General features: G+C 39.1%; 1 protein-coding gene across 3 annotated transcripts in view; it reads right to left on the bottom strand.

The window, feature by feature from the left end:
* Positions 1 to 18,077, bottom strand: part of TM2D1 (TM2 domain containing 1) — a 51,076-nt gene that overhangs the window by 8,749 nt on the left and 24,250 nt on the right. For all 3 annotated transcript variants that reach the window (XM_021715779.1, XM_008064533.2, XM_021715780.1), the window contains one exon: positions 10,625 to 10,698. In XM_021715779.1, the coding sequence (XP_021571454.1) occupies positions 10,625 to 10,698 (74 nt within the window). The remainder of the gene's footprint in view (positions 1 to 10,624; positions 10,699 to 18,077) is intronic.

Here is an 18,077-nt window from a genome sequence, read left to right as displayed (position 1 = left end):
GACAAAGTGAGACTCCAACTCAAAAAAAAAAAAAAAAATTGAAAAAAAAAAATCAAACTAGTTTAAGCATCTCACATACACATATACAATAAATGTGCCCATCCTAAAATCTTTCATCAATCATTATTTTAATTATAAAATGACAAATATTCTAAATATTCCATAGTGGGTAATGTTTTACTCAGTAAATATGCCCATGTCCATCTGTTCGTTGACAACAGAGTATGAAATCTAAAATCGTGAGTTTATTTCTCTGCTAAGAAATAACCTGAAGCCAAATTCTGGAGTATGATGTATTTCCATTCCACAAGCTGGGGAAGAGTTCTGAAATCGATGGGGAGAAGAAAGCACACTTACACACGTAAGCAAAAATGGGCATCGAGGTTTCTTGTGTACGAAGCCCTAAAACCTCGAGAAGGCAACTTTATGACCCTCTGTATTAGTTTCCTGAGACTGCCGTAAGAAATTACCACATACTCAGTGGATCAAAGCAATAGAAACGTACAGTTCTGCAGGCCAGAAGTCTGAAAGGAGCACAGCTGGGAGACTCTATTTCATGCCTCTTTCTAAGCTTCCAGGGGCCATCAGCAGTCTTTGGTGGCCATTGGCTTGTGGCTGTTATCATTGGATTTGGGGTCCATCCAGGTAATACAGGAGGATCCCCTCACTAAGATATTTAACCTAATCACATCTGCAAAAAAACCTTTGTCCAAATAAGATGACGTTTGAGAGTTCCAGGGATTTGACATGGATATCTTCAGGACAACCATATCCTCCTGTGGGGATGGTTGGTGGTAGTCTGGAGGGATTGAGTAGCTTCTTCGTTTGTGTCATTTTTGATGGTTTCATCATAAAGTCTTATTTGCAGCTTAAATGCAAAAAAATCTCAAATTGTTTATTTAAAGGCGTAGGCTTTTCTATTAAATTCTATAGAAGAAAAGTGCATCAGTTAAATTTTAAAAACACGGATTAAAGACAAGAATGTTAAAAGTGGTCACCAAATTTCCTGCTGTTTTTCTGTCCTTTATCCTGATGTCCAGTCTAATTCTCGACAGCCCTCCCCTCCACCTAATTACAGGCACCCACATGAATAATGGGCATACACTTAATTTGGCATATGACTTGGATCTGTATTTCTTTTAAAATGTTATGTTCTCTCTGAAATAAATATATATTTTAAAGTAATCTGAATATTACTATGTTGTTAATCATGTTCAGTTTTTTTTTTTTTTTTGAGTTGGAGTCTCACTCTGTTGCCCAGACTGGAGTGCAGTGGCCGCTCCCGGCCACTGCAGCCTCGACCTGCTGGGGATCCGGTGATCCTTCTGCCTCAGCCTTCCAAGTAGCCGGAATTACAGGCGTGCGCTACCACGTCCAGCTGATTTTTGATTTATTGTAGAGATGAGGTCTCGCCAAGTTGCCCAGGCCATGTTCAGTTTTAAACTATTTTCATAGCACAATATGATTTTAGGGCATTTCCATGTACCTGCATGTCCACATAGGTAAATGCTTATAACTATGTCTAGTGTAACAGAGGATGCATCCATTCCCCTACTGGCAGACACAACTAGGTTGATCCAAACCACCTGCTACTATAAACAGTGTTAGTGCTACAGCAGACATCTTTTTACATGTCCCCTTGTGTACAGAAGTATGAATGTTGGGGAGTTAAATGCCCAGAAGTATCTCCTTCTTTACTTATTAGTTATTTGGGTAACTTGCTCTGTGGATCACTGATTAGTTTACTTTGCTTATTTAACTAGACTTTCTATCATTTTCTTGCAGAAGTCACTCAGTCTATTAACTGTTAACTTGGTCTGTGGTATTCCTTTCTAGGAAAAAAAATTCTTTTTGAGTCAGAGTCTCACTCTGTCACCCAGGATGGAGTGCAGTGGCACGCTCACAGCTCACAGCCATCACAGCCTCCACCTGCTGGGCTCAGGGGATCCTTCTGCCTCAGCCTCTGCAGTAGCTGGAACTACAGGCATGCGCCACCATGCCCAGCTAATGTTTTGATTTACTGTAGAGACAAGGCTTCGCCAAGTTGCCCAGGCTGGTCTCAAACCTCTGAACTCAGGCAGTCCTCTTGCCTTCACCTCCCAAAGTGCTGGGATTACAGGCATTAGTCACCGTGCCTGGCCTGTGGTATTATTTTAAAAAGAGAATTTATTAATTTTAATGCAGTCATAAGGTTTATGCTTCTGGGATCTTCTTTTTAAGGTTTAACCCTACAATATCACAAAGATATTGTTTTCATTTCACTTCATTTAAAAGTTCTACCTTCTCCTGGGTATATACCCAAACAAATTGACCACAGACTTAAAAATACACAGTACACAAATGTTCATAGCAGCATTATTCACAATAACCAAAAGTGGAAACAACCGAAGTGTCTATCAACAGCTAAATGGATAAACAAAATGTGGTATATACATACAATGGGAATATTATTAAGCAATAAAAAGGGGCAACCCTCTTTTAGGTACCCTTCTCCTTGAGAGCTTTTTTCCATTCTTAATAAACTCCTGCTTTCTCAAAAAATAAATAAATCAATGAAAGGAATGAATCCAGTGAAACGGAAGAGAACAGAAAAAAAGGAATGACGTTATGATACTTGCTACAATATCAATAAACCTTGAAAATATTCAAGATGGAATAAGCGAGACACAAAAGAAATATATTGTATTATTCCACTTATGCAAAACATCTAGAATAGGTAAAAATTCAAAAAAACAAAAAGTCAATTAAAGGATACCAGGGGCAGGGAGAGGGGGAGTGCGAGTTATTGCTTAAGGGGTATAGAGTTTCTCTTTGGAGTGACAAAAAAGTTTTGAAAGTAGATACTGGTGAGGGTTGTACAATATTCTGAACATAATTAATACCACGGAACTATATCTATTTTACCACACTATGAAGAGCTTATCTTATTTGAACTTTATTATCACTAATATTTTTGTAATTTATAAACTTTTGATTTTTTTGCTGTAAAATGCATTTTTGCATATACTTAGGTTTTGTATATACTTAGGTAGATACTTGAGTATCACTAGGAAGCAGTTTACTAAAAGTAAAGGAAAAAAATGTGGTTACCACATTTAAAATAACATTTAAAAAACGTTATTATTTTATATTATTTTATTTGAGTTGGGATCTCACTCTGTCACCCAAGCTGGATTGCAGCGGCATGATCACAGCTTACTGCAGCCTCAACCTCCTAGGCTCAGGTAATCCTTCCACCTTAGCCTGTGGCTGGGATTACAGGCGCATGCCACCACACCTGGCTAATTTCTGTAATTTTTTGTAGAGTCAAGGTCTTACTATGTTACCCAGACTAGTCTCAAACTCTTGGGCTCAAGCCTCTCAAAGTGCTGGGATTACGGGCATAAACCACTGCACCTGGCCCCAGTAAGTACTTTATTATCTAAATTTTAGCAATAGATATGACCCTCATTTAATGACTGCATTGTCACTGATGTCGTGCTTCTTAGGTAACTCAAATATTTTATAAATTTCAAATGTAATAAATGAATTAAGAAGTGAAAGAAAAAATAATAACACTTTATATAACTTTATCTATGCACCCTTTTTCTTTTTCTTTTTCAAGTAGCAGTTTCACTCTGTTGCCCAGGCTAAAGTGCAGCAAGAAAATCACGGCCACTGCAGCCTTGAACTGCTGGGCTCAGGCGTTCCTTTCATCTCAGCCTTCTAACTAGAACCAAAGATGCGTACCACCATACCTGGCTAATTTTTAACCTTATCATAGGGACAAAGTCTCACCAAGTTGCCCAGGCTGGTCTTGAACCCCTGGACTCAGGCAATCCTCTTGCCTCCACCTCCCAAAGTGCTGGGACAGGCGTAAGCCACCACACCTGGTTATGCACCCTTTTTCTATCTAAAACACTTCTGCGTTTCTTCACACAAAAAATTCTAACATTAGCGTTGGTAAGACCAGGTCACCTCCTAATTTGGAGACAAAGGTAAAAGGATTCAGCTGTCTACAATCAGAGGCTAATGATGAAACCTGTGTTCATCCCAATTCCCCCCCAAATAAGTAAATTTATATTCTTTAAAAAGTCAGATTACATTTTTGTGTCCATAGCTCACTTCTCTGTGTGATTAATTTTAAGGTGAGGCTATTAACGCCACCCGATTAATCACATTTTAATTAAACATCAAAATTCCTACACAGTGCCAGGATTTAAACATTCAAACCCCCGACTTCATTTGATTTAAATATTTGTAGTATTAATCCCAAATGATCAATATAAATATTGTTCTTTAAGAATGAGTAAGAGTTATCATTATATATCCTGAGGAAAACACAGCTTTGGGATTAGTCTCAGAACCAGTTTTAAGATACTCTTTGTTTTGAAAATTCCCTTAAGACGCTAAAGGAAAATCTACCTGCAGGTTAAGTGAACTAAGAGATATCTTCATAATTAAGGACACGTGACAGAGCAGAAGCTACACAAATTATCAGTCATCTCAGTTTTTTAGTTTACTTCCCCAATAAACCTCACCGGGGTTAAAGAAATAATACAGAGAGCTATTTGAAGATTGATATCTACAATATCTACTTTTATATATTTTATATACATACATATATATGTACATATAGTACTTTCAAAAACTTTTCCAGACTTAGGGTGATTAAACGTTTAGTTAGTCTTTATCCAAGGGCACAGGCTACGTTTTGACCAAAGTGGCTTACATAAATGTGAACCTAGAGTTTTGGCCTTGTTTTTTCTCTAAGCTGAAAAGCCCAGGCTTTTAAAAATGTTTGTAAAATTCAAAGAATTTAAACAGGATGAAATCAAAATAACTTTTTTTTAAGCCTGCAGTTCCCAAGGAAACATTTTATTTCTGATAATAAGTGAAATCTATTATCAGACCACTCTTGTAATAGATCATAAGTTCCTTTAGGATTGGTGTTCACTAAACCCACTTCCAATGACAGCATAAAACCTACTATATATAGTATATCACATCAACCTTCATTTTTATTATCTCAAGTGACCCTGTGAAATGTAGAACTTTATCTGAAGTTCTGCTATGGTTTGAATTTGAATGTTAGTGTCACTACAAATTTCAAATGCTGAAATCTAACCCAAATGTGTTGGTATTAAGAGATGAGGCCCTTGGAAAGTGATTAAGTCATGAAGGAGGTTAGTGCCCTTAAAAAAAGAAAAAAGGCCCAAGGGCACACATCTCCCCTTAGACCACCTAAGGACACACGGAAGGCACCACTAGGAAGCAGAGAGCCCTCACCAGACATCTAATCCACTGGTGCCCTGACCTTGGACTTCCCAGACTCCAGAACTCTGAGAAATAAATACATTTCTGTCGTTCATGAATTACCGTCTAAGGCAATTTGTTACAGTACCCAAATGGAATAAAATAGGTCCTAAAGGAAGACAATCACTTTTTAAAAACTACCATTTTTAGCTTCTCATCATGCTTGTACTTGGCACAAAGCCACACTTTTCATAAGGTATACTGTACTCTATTCAATCATCAAACATTTTTGAGGGCATACTCATACTCTATGTTTAGGGGATTTATAAAGTATTTCTTCCTCAATAAATTTTTGTGGCCAGGCACAGTGGCTCATGCATATAATCCCAGCACTTTGGGAGGTGGAGGCAAGATTGCCTTAGCCCACGGGTTTGAGACCAGCCTGGGCAACATGGCAAAGCCTTGTCTCCACAATAAATCAAAAAATTAGCTGGGTGTGGTGGCACACGCCTATAGTTCCAGCTACTTGGAAGGCTGAGGCGGAAGGATTGCCTGAGCCCATTAGGTCGAGGTTGCGGTGGCCGTGCATGTGCCATTGCGCTCCAGCCTGTATAACAAGAGTGAAACATGAAACTCTGACTACAAAAAAAAAAACTTTGTGTGAAAGTCAAACCCAGTACTTAAAAGCTGAAAACTTACACAAAACAGTATAATGCTAAAGTTAGTGGCATATACTAAATATGAAACTGAGACTTTTTTTCTGTTTTGAGCAGGAGTCTCACTCTGTCACCCAGGCTGGAGTACAGTGGCCACTCCCGGCCACTGCAGTCTCAACCTGCTGGGCTCCAGCGATCCTTCTGCCTCAGCCTTCTGAGTAGCCGGAATTAATTTTATAAATCTGATAAATTTACTTGTAAAATTCATAAATGTCTTGAAGATTATCCTGCTGTTGTTAATTTCTACTGCTTATATAGGTATTAGTCCTTTAAGGAAATCTACTCTGCAACATTAAAAGAAATGAAAATGAAAATAATTTATTCCACGATGCACCAAATTTTATATTTTAACTGCAATAAAGAAAGAATCTCTGCATACTTCTGACAACTTTCTACATTCCAACACATAATTCCATTTTCCCCTACATACCCTCATCTTTCTGATTTGTGGCTGTCTTCTCTACACTTAACATACCAAACTTTTTTCTTTTTGTTTGGCAAAGCACACATCAGTGATTTTGGTATAAAATGTCCATACTGTGTGAATAGGGAAAAACGTTTAGGTGTAACAAAAATATTCTCATATTTTTTCTAATAAAATTTATATTGTATTATTTATCCATCATAATGTATGTAAAAATATATAGGCCCAAAAGAATGAGTGTTTTTTAAATCTTCAGGACTATCTTTTGTTGACTGCATTTGTTTTCCTTTTTTTTTTTTTTTTGAGTTGGAATCTCAGTCTGTCCTCAGGCGAGGGAGTACAGTGGCACGATCACAGCTCACTGCAGCCTCGACCTCTTGGGCACAGGTGATCCTTCTGCCTCAGCCTCCACTGTAGCTAGTACTACAGGCATCAGCCACCACACCCAGCTAATTTTTTTCTAGAGACAAAGTTTCACCATATTGCCTAGGCTGGTCTCGAACCCCTGGCCTCAAGTGATCCTCCCACCTCAGCCTCCCAAAGTGCTGGGATTACAGGTGTGAGCCATCACACTCAGTCTTGTTGACTGCATTCTATGTATTATTTCATACCACTCATTATTCATATTATTTGTACATTTTTAAGAAGAAAAATTAGGAACTTCCAAAGTTTATAACAGATAGGTAAATGCAAAACATAGCAAAATGTAAAGCTTACTTTCTTGAGCAATATATGCATTATACTTTGTACTGTTTGGCTTCAAAGATGAAATGACTAGATTCCTAGATTTTTGTTACAAACAATGTGAACAAAGTACAATATATTTTTATAGATCTTGAATTCATGCCCAATGTTTATGGGATCACAGGCCAATAGAAAATACTGCTAGTCACTGGGGAATAATATTTAATGACAGAAAGAAAAATGGCCAAGTATGGCAGCTCATACCTATAATTCCAGCACTTTCGGAAGCTGAGGCAAGAGGACTGCCTTGAGTCCAGGAGTTCGAGACTAGTCTGGGCAACATGGCAAGACCTTACCTCTACAAAGGATCAAAAATGTAGCTGAATGTGGTGGTGCATGCCTATAGTCCGAGCTATTAGGGAGCCTGAGGAGGAAAGATCGTTTGCACCAAGAAAGTCGAGGCTGCCGTGAGCCATGATCATGCCACTTGTACTCCATACTGGGTGGCAGAGTGAGACTCTGACTCAAAAAAAAAAAAAGAAAGAAAGAAAGAAAGAAAAATAGCCAGGCATGAAGAGAATGGGGAAGAAAAGGAGAATAAACCAAAAGATGATGAACCAAATATAAAAGGTGTATTGAGAAACTGAAAAAATAAATTCAGGACATAAATATTACATTGTGATATTATGATACTTACAGCAAAAATCTAACTTGATTGTTAAAACAAATTCTCTTCTAAAACTGATGTTGTTGAGTCGGGTTCAGTGGCTCAATCTGTAATCCCAGCGCTTTGGGAGGCCAAAGTGAGTGGACTGCCTGAGCCCATGGGTTTGAGACCCGCCCAGGCAACTTGGCAAGACCTCATCTCTACAATAAATAAAAAATTAGCTGGGTGTGGTAGCGTGCACCTCTAGTTCCAGCTACTTGGAAGGCTGAGGTGGAAGGATCGCTGGAGTCCAGCAGGTCGAGGCTGCAGTAGCCAGGAGCGTGCCACTGCCCTCCAGCCTGGGTGACAGAGTGAGACTCCAACTCAAAAAAAATAAATAAGTAAAAATAAAACTGATGTTGTTAATATAACATGTTAAATATATTAAATGACAGGTAGGATAAGGCTACAAATCTTATTTGGCTATGTTTGAAAACTGATTTATTTCTCCCCCAATCTAAAAGTAGTCTAAACTGGTCGTAACTATGAAAATGTCTTTTTTTTTCTGAGTTGGAGTCTCACTTGTCACCCAGGCTGGAGTGCAGTGATGGTCACTGCAGCCTTGACCTGTCAACCTGCTGGGCTCCAGTGATCCTTCCGCCTTAGCCTTCAAAGTAGCTGGAACTACAGGTGCACACTACCATGCCTGGCTAATTTTTTGGTTTATTGTAGAGACAAGGTTTCACCAAGTTGCCCAGGCTGGTCTCGAATCCCAGAACTCAGGCAATCCTCTTATTTCCACCTCCCCAAGTGCTGGGATTACAGGCGTGAGCCACCATGCCCAGTTAAAAATGTTTTATTCAGGGAATTTACTGCAGAAATTCAAACACTGTAATTCTACAACTCAACAGTTTCTTAATGTGATAGAGTCCCCCTCCCAGGAGGTCTTCAAGAAAAGAGCTATTTATTGTGAAAGTTGCAGGTATTAATGAACCAGAAAGCAATGGCTGAATCAGATCAGCTCTGTAATTGGATATAACTAAAGTCACAGAGTAATGCTAATATCACCAAAAGAAGAGCCTACCATGCAAATATTAACCAAATAGTTGAGTTTTCAAAGACACTTTGAGTTCTGGATATTTTAACTAGAAGAATCCCAATAAGCCGGGCTCGGTGGCTCAGCCTGTAATCCCGCGCCTTTGGGAGGCTGAGGTGAGAGGACTGCCTGAGCCTGTGGGTTCGAGACCCGCCTGGGCAGCGAGACCTCATCTCTACAATAAATAAAAAAATCAGCCGGGCATGGTAGCGCATGCCTGTAATTCCGGCTACTCGCAAGGCTGAGGAAGAAGGATCGCTGGAGCCCAGCAGGTGGAGGCTGCGGTGGCCGGGAGCGGCCACTGCACTCCAGTCTGGGCAACAGAGTGAGACTCCAACTCAAAAAAAATAAAAAAATAAAAAAGAATCCCAATAATACATTACATACTTTGGATCCTCCTTTAAAGTGAGAAACTCATGTCTAAGCATATGTGCACAAGTACCTTAGCCTCTTCATGCCTGCCTGGCCATCCCACAGTTAGAGAAGGCAGGATAATTGGTGAGGCATATGTTTATGAGTAAAGACAGGAAAATTCCAACTTTAAAACCAAATATTTTCCTTGTTTAATTCTGGTATCTTATTGGTCCATATGCTGCCTCCTCCTCACAGTATGGTAGCAAAATCCCCTAGATTTTTGACTTTCTTTTAAAGCATAATGATAACATCAAGCAGACAGAACTGAAGAGTGAAAATGCTATATGAGAAAGCAGAGCAAAACAGATGATAATCTAAATGAACACTTGACACGCTTGCTGAAGACATTAGGTGCTCTATAGATGCTTGTTGAAATGCTGTCTGGCAACATTTGCTGTGAAAAATTCATCTCTTTCTGTAATGTAAAAATTCTCATGAGTTAACCACAACGAGTTCAGTATGATTTAACAGAAACATCTGGTGGTGCTTTTAAATGCTTAAGGACAGCATTTCACAACTATGCCTGCCCTACAGCCACTGCAGCAGAGAAAATGAGGCCAATGAGAAAAGCAGAGACAAATATCAGAAGAGTCCTGAACACATCACTTGTTTCTATGGATTTGGTCTTGCTTGATACCAGCCCCATTCCGAGATTTTCTATAGAGTATCCATTCTTACGTTCCTTTTTTCTTTCTGGCTTAAGCTAGCTAGATTTCAGCTTTTGTAATTTGCAAACAATAGAATTCTAGTATAGAGTGCCTGTCTAGGGCAAAAGAAAATCTTGTTTCTGCCTTCACAACATTCATATGTATATCAGCATGCCATCAGTGTCCTTTTATGATCATTGATAAGATGACTGTGACTAACAGGAAAAGAAATGAAAAAAGTTTGAGAAATAACCACAATCCCTCTTAGAGAGTCAATACATATCCATATTATAAAGATTCTGAGAAGTTATTCACTAAAGAAATCTCTTTAACATAGCTGAATTCACATTTATAAATCATATTTGAGTACGAAATCGTTCTTAATAAACTTATATCTTTTAGAACTACTAACTGATAGAATACAGCTGGGAAACTAATGGTATAAAGCAAGATTCTTTGCAAAAAGGCAGTTCCAAATATCAACTATAAATAAATGCCAGCTAAAAATCCTCAGAGTGTTGAAGAGATCACCTACCACATACAACCTGGTAATACACAAGTAAGATGGAAATGTATAGGGGCATTAGATGATTTTTTTTCCCCACATTAGTTGGAAACCCTAGATCCAGCATTGAAGCAAAACTGAAACAAGCATTTCTATCTGCTTAATATACTTAAAATATAAAATACACTAAGAGAAAAATCACAGAACTCAATTTTGAATGTAAAAGTATTTTACATTCTATATTGAGACTAACTTACCTGCATTGAAATAAGAATGAAGTCAATTAGGCTCCCGATTCCACAAAACCCTACAGTGCAAAACTTTAACAAACCTAGAAAAGAAAGTAAAATCATTTATAATCTGGAAAACCTTACAAATATAAACAAACTATTCAATTTTACAATTGCCATTATATACACCAAACTATACCAAGAACGTAAAAGTACCGCTTTAAAAAATAAAATCCTAGCTGGGCTCGGTGGCTCAGCCCGTAATCCTGCACCTTGGGAGGCTGAGGTGAGTGGATTGCCTGAGCCTGCTGGTTCGAGACCCGCCTGGGCAACTTGCTGAGACCTCATCTCTACAATAAATCAAAAATTAGTCGGGCATGGTAGCGCACGCCTGTAGTTCTAGCTACTTGGAAGGGTGAGGTGGAAGGATCGCCGGAGCCCAGCAGGTCGAGGCAGCGGTGGCCGGGAGCGGCCACTTCACTCCAGTCGGCGACAGAGTGAGACTCCAGCTCAAAAATAATAATAATAATAAAAAAATAAAAAAATAAATAAATAAAATCTTCACCTGAAAATATGAGAAAAGTTCAAAGGAACCTTCTATATATAAAAGCCACAAAATAATTTATTAATTCATGTAAATAAAAATTAGTAACTGAAGGAAACACTCAATATAATCTTAAAAAATTTCTAAGAGAAAAGGCCTAAGAAAATAATCTTTAACTCAGTATACCAAACTTACAGAGCATCTATTAGTCCTAAAATCCTTAATTATTTACTTAGATCCATATATTATGTGATTCAAGTTTCATACAATTAGAATATTCATATATATAAATTATCAAGTCACAGGAAAATAATCAGGAAAACAACACTGACCTTCCTGCAAAATTGCAAAATTTTATTAGTAACTCAATTATCTTTGATTTATCCTATACTTTTTTCCCCTAAGCCTCCTGTTTAGTAAAAATCAGCAATTTTGTGCTGGGCACTATATACAACTTTGTTTTTGGCTCCAACCCAAGAGCTAAGATTCAAAAACAATTAATGGAGAATTAATCTACAACAATCTACAACATCTCAAAAACATGATGATTATAAGAGGCATATTGGAGGTGGGTTGGGATAGGATGATTAATCTCTCATGAATTTAAAGTTGAGTTTCTTACAAAACATCTCATTTGAGATACAAAAAATGGTATACAACAAGATTCTTTGTGAAAAGTAGTTCCAAATATCAGCTACAAATAGATGCCAGCTAAAAATTGGTCTTAAGAGTGGATGAGAGATCACTTTCCACGTACAACCTGGAAATACACAAACAAGATGGAAATATGTAGAGATATCCGATGATTTTTTTCCCACATAAAATAATGTTGTAAGTACAGAAATAACACGTTAGAAGTAATTTAATAGCTATTAAAATGCAGATATCACATATCTTGCTTCTGTTTTCTTCAAAATACTTATTATTACACCTACCTAACGCTTTATCTTGATTTTACTGCCTGTCTCATGGAAGCCCCATTAGGGCAGGGACTTTTATCTGTTTTGTTTATGTCCTTAGTGCCTACAACACTGCCTGCATATAGGAGACATTCAATATTTGGCAAACAATTGGATAAATCTTTTCATATTTGCTTCCCAAACACCCCTATGATTTTATGTTACCTAGTAATAACTCCTTTACATATTTTTCACTATTTTGTTTTACTATAGTAGTCCCAGAAACTTGTCTGCTGAAATTCTATCTATTCACTCAGCATATTTTATATTTCTGAAATGTATCCCTCTTCCCATAGCAGTTTACTGTAAATCTGGAAATATCACAGCTTCCGTTCCTTCAATTTGTTTAGAAAAAGGAGTATTAAGTATGGTCCCACAAAAGCCAAGTCTTTAACTACTGGTCTATGAAGAATAAGTAACTGTGTCGGGGCCTGTGCCATGAATGTGCCATCTCCCAAGGATCTTCCTCCTGGAGCTCTTCTTATCCTCAGGCCCCTCCTTCAGAGAAGTCTCCCCTACTGGCCTGTCTGAAGCAGTAATGCCGTCCGCATGACCCAACCCAGCTGCCCTGCCACATCTTCCTGTTGGCCTCTTTCAGAGTATTGACTGTAATTCTGTAACAGCCTCATGGACTCGTTTGTTCATTCACTGTCTGTCTTCCTCTGGAAAGTACATTCCTTAAGAGAGGGGCCTTATCTGTCTTATTCAAGTTGATGCCCTGTGCAGTACCTGACAGACAATAAGAGTTCGAAAAATATGTGTTGTATGAATAGCAAAAAACTGAAAACACAGAAGGACTGCCTGAGCCTGGGAGGTCGAGACTGCAGTGAGCCATGATTGTACTACTGTCCTCCAGCCTGGGCAACAGAGTGAGACCTGGACTCAAAAAAAAAAAAGAAAACCCCAAAACCTGAAAATAATCTAAATGTTCAATAGGGAGGAATCGTCTAAAAAAAAAAAAAAAATTAAGGTACAATGATAAAAGAAAGAACATTATTCAACCATCTTAAACAATAATATTTTCAAATATCAGAAGTATATTTCCCAGTTAAGTAATATAATAACATTCATAACAGAGTGAGATGATAAGTTCATGAAAATCTAGATATTCTGCTGTCCAACCCCTTCTTAAGGGTGCTTCACAAAAATGAACATGATGAGTTCCTGTTAAGATAGCGATATTAGATAAGTGTTTGAAAACTGTGGCAAACATTACCCATTGTTGAAGTAACACATTAAAAAAAACTGTAGAACAGATTCAAGATGATATTTTAAAATGTAAGAAAGTAATAAACTAATCTATAGTGAGAGAAAGCAGATAAGCACTTGCTTGGGAATGAGAGGGCAAGGAGGGCCAAGAGGCAGAAATTACAAAGGGGCACCAGGAAGCTTTGGGGGTGATATATCTGGTCATTATCTTTTTTTTGAGAGGGCAGAAAAGCTCCCAGTGGGAGGAGACCCGAGAGAGGTGCCCTGTATCTAGTCATTATCTTGATCACAGTGGTTATTACACAGTTATCAATGTCAGTTACCAAATTGCGTATTTTAAATATGTATGTTTTAATATCATTTGTATCTTAAAGTTGCTTTAAAAATTAAAAAATTGATTCAGTTGACTGCTAAAAAAAAACTTGACCTATAGCATGGCTTACTCCAAACCTGTGATGTTAACTGTGGTTCATCTATTTCTACAAATTTAAGGCAAGGATGACTTTACTAATAAAGCTTCTAATAATGCTGTCTTAAACTTGCTTAAGCTTTTCAAATATAAGAATACTTTATGGAAAAAAAGGGCACTAAGAATTAAACAAGAAGGGCACTAAGAATTAAACACTTGATAAATGCTAGCCCAGCAATTACTTTTTCTACTACTACAATTATTACAATCAAGAAACGCAGACAGCATGAATCCATTCCTTAATGATCTAAGAAAGTCTCACCTCTTGCAAATGTCTTCTTCCCGTGTTACAACCATACTAACTCCCCAAGTTCTCTTCTCCTGTGCCAAGCTCTCATATCCTCTTATCCATCTCTATAACTTTAGGTGCTATGCTATTCTGTGCCTTGACTCTTCTGCCCTGCACTCCTCTCTAATCATCTAGCTAACTCCTAATATCTTTTAGAACTTAATTGAAACCAGGCATGGTGGCTCACACCTGCAGTTCCAACTACTCAGGAGGCTGAGGCAGGAGGACTGCTTGAGCCCAGGAGTTCAAGGAAGTAATGTGCAATGGTTGTACCTGTGAATAGCCACTGTACTCCAGCCTGGGCAACAAGTGAGACTCCATCCTATAAAAACAACAACCACTACCACCACACGCACACACTTAGTTCAGATGTTCCCTCTTCTGGAAAGCTTTCTCTAATGTTCCAAAGATGAAATTAATGCCATCTTAGATGTTCCCAGCACCATGCTCCTAATTAACTCTCAGCATAGCACACATCCCAAGGTATGATCATTTGTAAATTTCCCTCATCCTTCTGTGAGCAATCTGAAGTAGGAGCTGTGTCATTCCTGTCTAGTAAAATACCTAATCTAAAATAGGCACTCATACGACTATTAAAAAATGAACTACATGAACAGTAAATCATTTTATCTATAAACATACAATGATCAACTTGAACAAAAAAAAGCACACACAACTAACATCAACCCATTACTCTTATAGAATTCATTATTTTGAACATCCATTCCAATTTTTTAAAAGATGGAGTATTTGTAAATACCAAATATAGAATTTTTTTTCCCAAACAAAAAGTGTTAGGTCTCTTTGCACAGACCTTATTTACAAACATCTTACAGCAGAAAGAAACGCCAGTCTTATATGCAAAAAAATTTTTTTTTTAAATTTTGAGTTGGAGTCTCACTGTCGCCCAAACCGGAGTGCAGTGGCCGCTCCCGGCCACCGCGGCCTCGACCTGCTGGGCTCCGGCGATCCTTCCGCCTCCGCCTTCCAAGTAGCTGGAACTACAGACGCACGCTACCACACCCGGCTAATATTTTTGATTTATTATAGAGATGAGGTCTCGCCAAGATGCCCAGGCGGGTCTCGAACCCACGGGCTCAGGCAATCCACTCACCTCAGCTTCTCAAGGTGTGGGATTACAGGCTGAGCCACCAAATCCGGCTTAAAAAAAAAATTTTTTTTAAGTTCCCAATAAAATAGTGTTTCTAGTCAAGAAGGATCCATTTTTATCCTCAATCGTTATTATAAATATATTCTTTCAAAAAAAAGGTTACATTGCCAGATGACATTAATAAAGCTCATATTTTGAGTGTACTTTATTTCATGTTAGTAACTTACACTTTATTTTTTATTTTTACTTTTTGCGTTGGAGTCTCACTCTGTTGCCCAGACTGGAGTGCAGGGACACGCTCCTGGTCACCACAGCCTTGACCTGCTGGGCTCCAGCGATCCTTCCACCTCAGCCTTCTGAGTAGCTGGAACTACGGCATGCGCTACCACGCCCGGCTAATTTTTTTGATTTACTGTAGAGATGAGGTCTCGCCAAGTTGCCCAGGCGGGTCCGCGGGCTCAGGTAATCCACTCACCTCAGCCTCCCAAAGCGCTGGGATTACCAGACTGAGCAACCAAGACCGGCTTGCATAATTGTCTTAATGCCGACTATTTAATATTGAGGTTGTTGTGTGCCAAGTCACAAGTGTTCTATGATATTTTGGTAGTTAGGTATCAGTATTCTTTTTGTGTCTGTACCAATAAAGGAGAGCTTTCAAATCTTAGAAAAGTTTAACTTGTAAATCCCTTTATTTAACCTATGATCTATGGAAAATAGTCCAAACTGGTCACTTCGATTTTTTAAAGAAATAATATAACCAGGAATTTTTAAGATCTGGGCTTAAAACATTCAGATACCACTTTGTTATTCTCACTATAAGAAAATATTGGCTGGGTGCAGTAGCTCACGCCTGTAATCCCAGCACTCTGGGAGGCAGAAGCAAGGATTGCCTGCGTTTAGGAGTTTGAGACCAGCCTGAACAACATGGCGAAATCTTGTCTCTAAAATAAATAAAAAAATTAGCTGGGCGTGGTGGTGTATGCCTGCGATTCCAGCTACTTGGAGACTGAGGAAGAAGGATCGTCGCCTGAGTCCAGCAGGTCGAGGCTGGGGGCATGCCACTGTACTCCAGCCTGGGCTACAGAGTGAGACTTCGACTTTAAACAAAGAAAAAGAAAAAAAATATATTTACATTTTAAAATAAATATCACTATGAAAAGAACGTATCATTCTTGTTAACTGCTTCCAAAAGAGTTAATTATTTTTGACAATCCATATTCTGTTAATGTTGCAGACAGGAAAAACAAAATATGCTAGTCATTGCATATTTTAAGAAATTATAGGCCAGCCTCTGGGGCACATGTCTATAATCCCAGCTACTTGAGAGTCAGAGGCAGGAGGATCACCTGAGCTCAGGAGATCCAGACCAGTCCAGGCAACATAGCTCTCAAGACTCCATCTCTCCGGGGTTCAATGGCTCAGCCTGTAATTCCAGCAGTTTGGGAGGCCGAGGCGAGTGGATTGTCTGAGCCCGCAGGTTCAAGACCCATCCAGGCAACTTAGCAAGACATCATCTCTATAAGTCAAAAACTAGCCAGGCATGGTAGCGCACACCTGTAGTTCCGGCTACTTGGAAGGCTGAGGCGAAAGGATCGCTGAAGCCCAGCAGGTTGAGGTTGTGGTGACTGGGAGAGTGCCACTGCACACCAGTCTGGGTGACAGAGTGAGACTACAAATCAAAAAAAAAAAAAAAAAAGAAAGCGAAAAAACTTATAGATGTCAACACAGAGTTAAAAACATAAAAATACTATTAGAAAAATAAGGCCCCATGGTGAGAAAAGGTTTTCAGCACTGGTATATCGAGGAATAAATCAATTAAAGGAAATAAAGCTATCTATAGAATAATAGTTAAGAATTCAAAATAGTTAATATTTCAAAAAGAATTTGAAATATCTAGAAGGAAATTTTTTCTTTCTTTCTTTTTTTGAGTTGGAGTCTCACTCCGTTGTCCAGACTGGAGTGCAGTGGCCGCTCCCGGCCACCACAGCCTCGACCCGCTGGGCTCTGGCGATCCTTCCGCCTCAGCCTTCCGAGTAGCCGGAATTACAGGCATGTACTACCACGCCTGGCTGATTTTTGATTTATTGTAGAGATGAGGTCTTGCTGCCCAGGCGGGTCTCGAACCCGCGGGCTCAGGCAATCCACTTACCTCAGCCTCCCAAAGGCGCGGGATTACAGGCTGAGCCACCGAGCCCAGCTAGGAAATTTTTTCTTAAAGGGCTTTTTTTTTTTTTTAAAAAGCATCTGGGTCTCACTCACAATCCCAGCTCACTGCAGTCTCAATCTCCTGGGCTCAAAGGATTCTCCCACTTCAGCCTCCTGAGTATCTGGGACTACAGCTGCATGTTACCATGCTCAGTTAATTTTTAAATGTTCTCGGAGAGCTGGGATCTTGCTATGTTGCCCAGACATAAGCCACCATGCCCAGCCAGGCATTTTTTTTTTGAATTGGAGTCTTACTCTATCACCCAGGCTGGAGGGCAGTGGCACGCTCCCGGCCACCGCAGCCTTGACCTACTGGGCTCTGACGATCCTTCTGCCTCAGACTTCCAAGTAGTTGGAACTACAGGCACTCACCACCATGCCCGGTTAATTTTTTGATTATTGTAGAGATGAGGTCTCACCAAGTTGCCCAGGCTGGTCTCGAACCTGTGGGCTCAGACAATTCTCTCACCTCAGCCTCCCAAGTGCAGGGATTATAGGTGTGAGCCACCACGCCTAGCCTTCAGCCAGGAAGTTTAACATCTTATAAACTGTATTCAATTCCCACACCAACAAATTTCCCTTGTTTTATTCTGAAATATCACATTCAATATGAAATTACTTAAAAAGAGCAAGTTAGCCGGGCTCGGTGGCTCAGCCTGTAATCCTGTGCCTTTGGGAGGCTAAGGTGAGTGGA

The sequence above is a fragment of the Carlito syrichta genome, unplaced genomic scaffold (genome assembly GCF_000164805.1).
Source record: "Carlito syrichta isolate Samal-C Ts95f unplaced genomic scaffold, Tarsius_syrichta-2.0.1 Scaffold307669, whole genome shotgun sequence".
NCBI lineage: Eukaryota > Metazoa > Chordata > Mammalia > Primates > Tarsiidae > Carlito > Carlito syrichta.
Note: the sequence above shows the minus strand (reverse complement) of the source record. Positions and strands in the feature narration are given on the sequence as shown.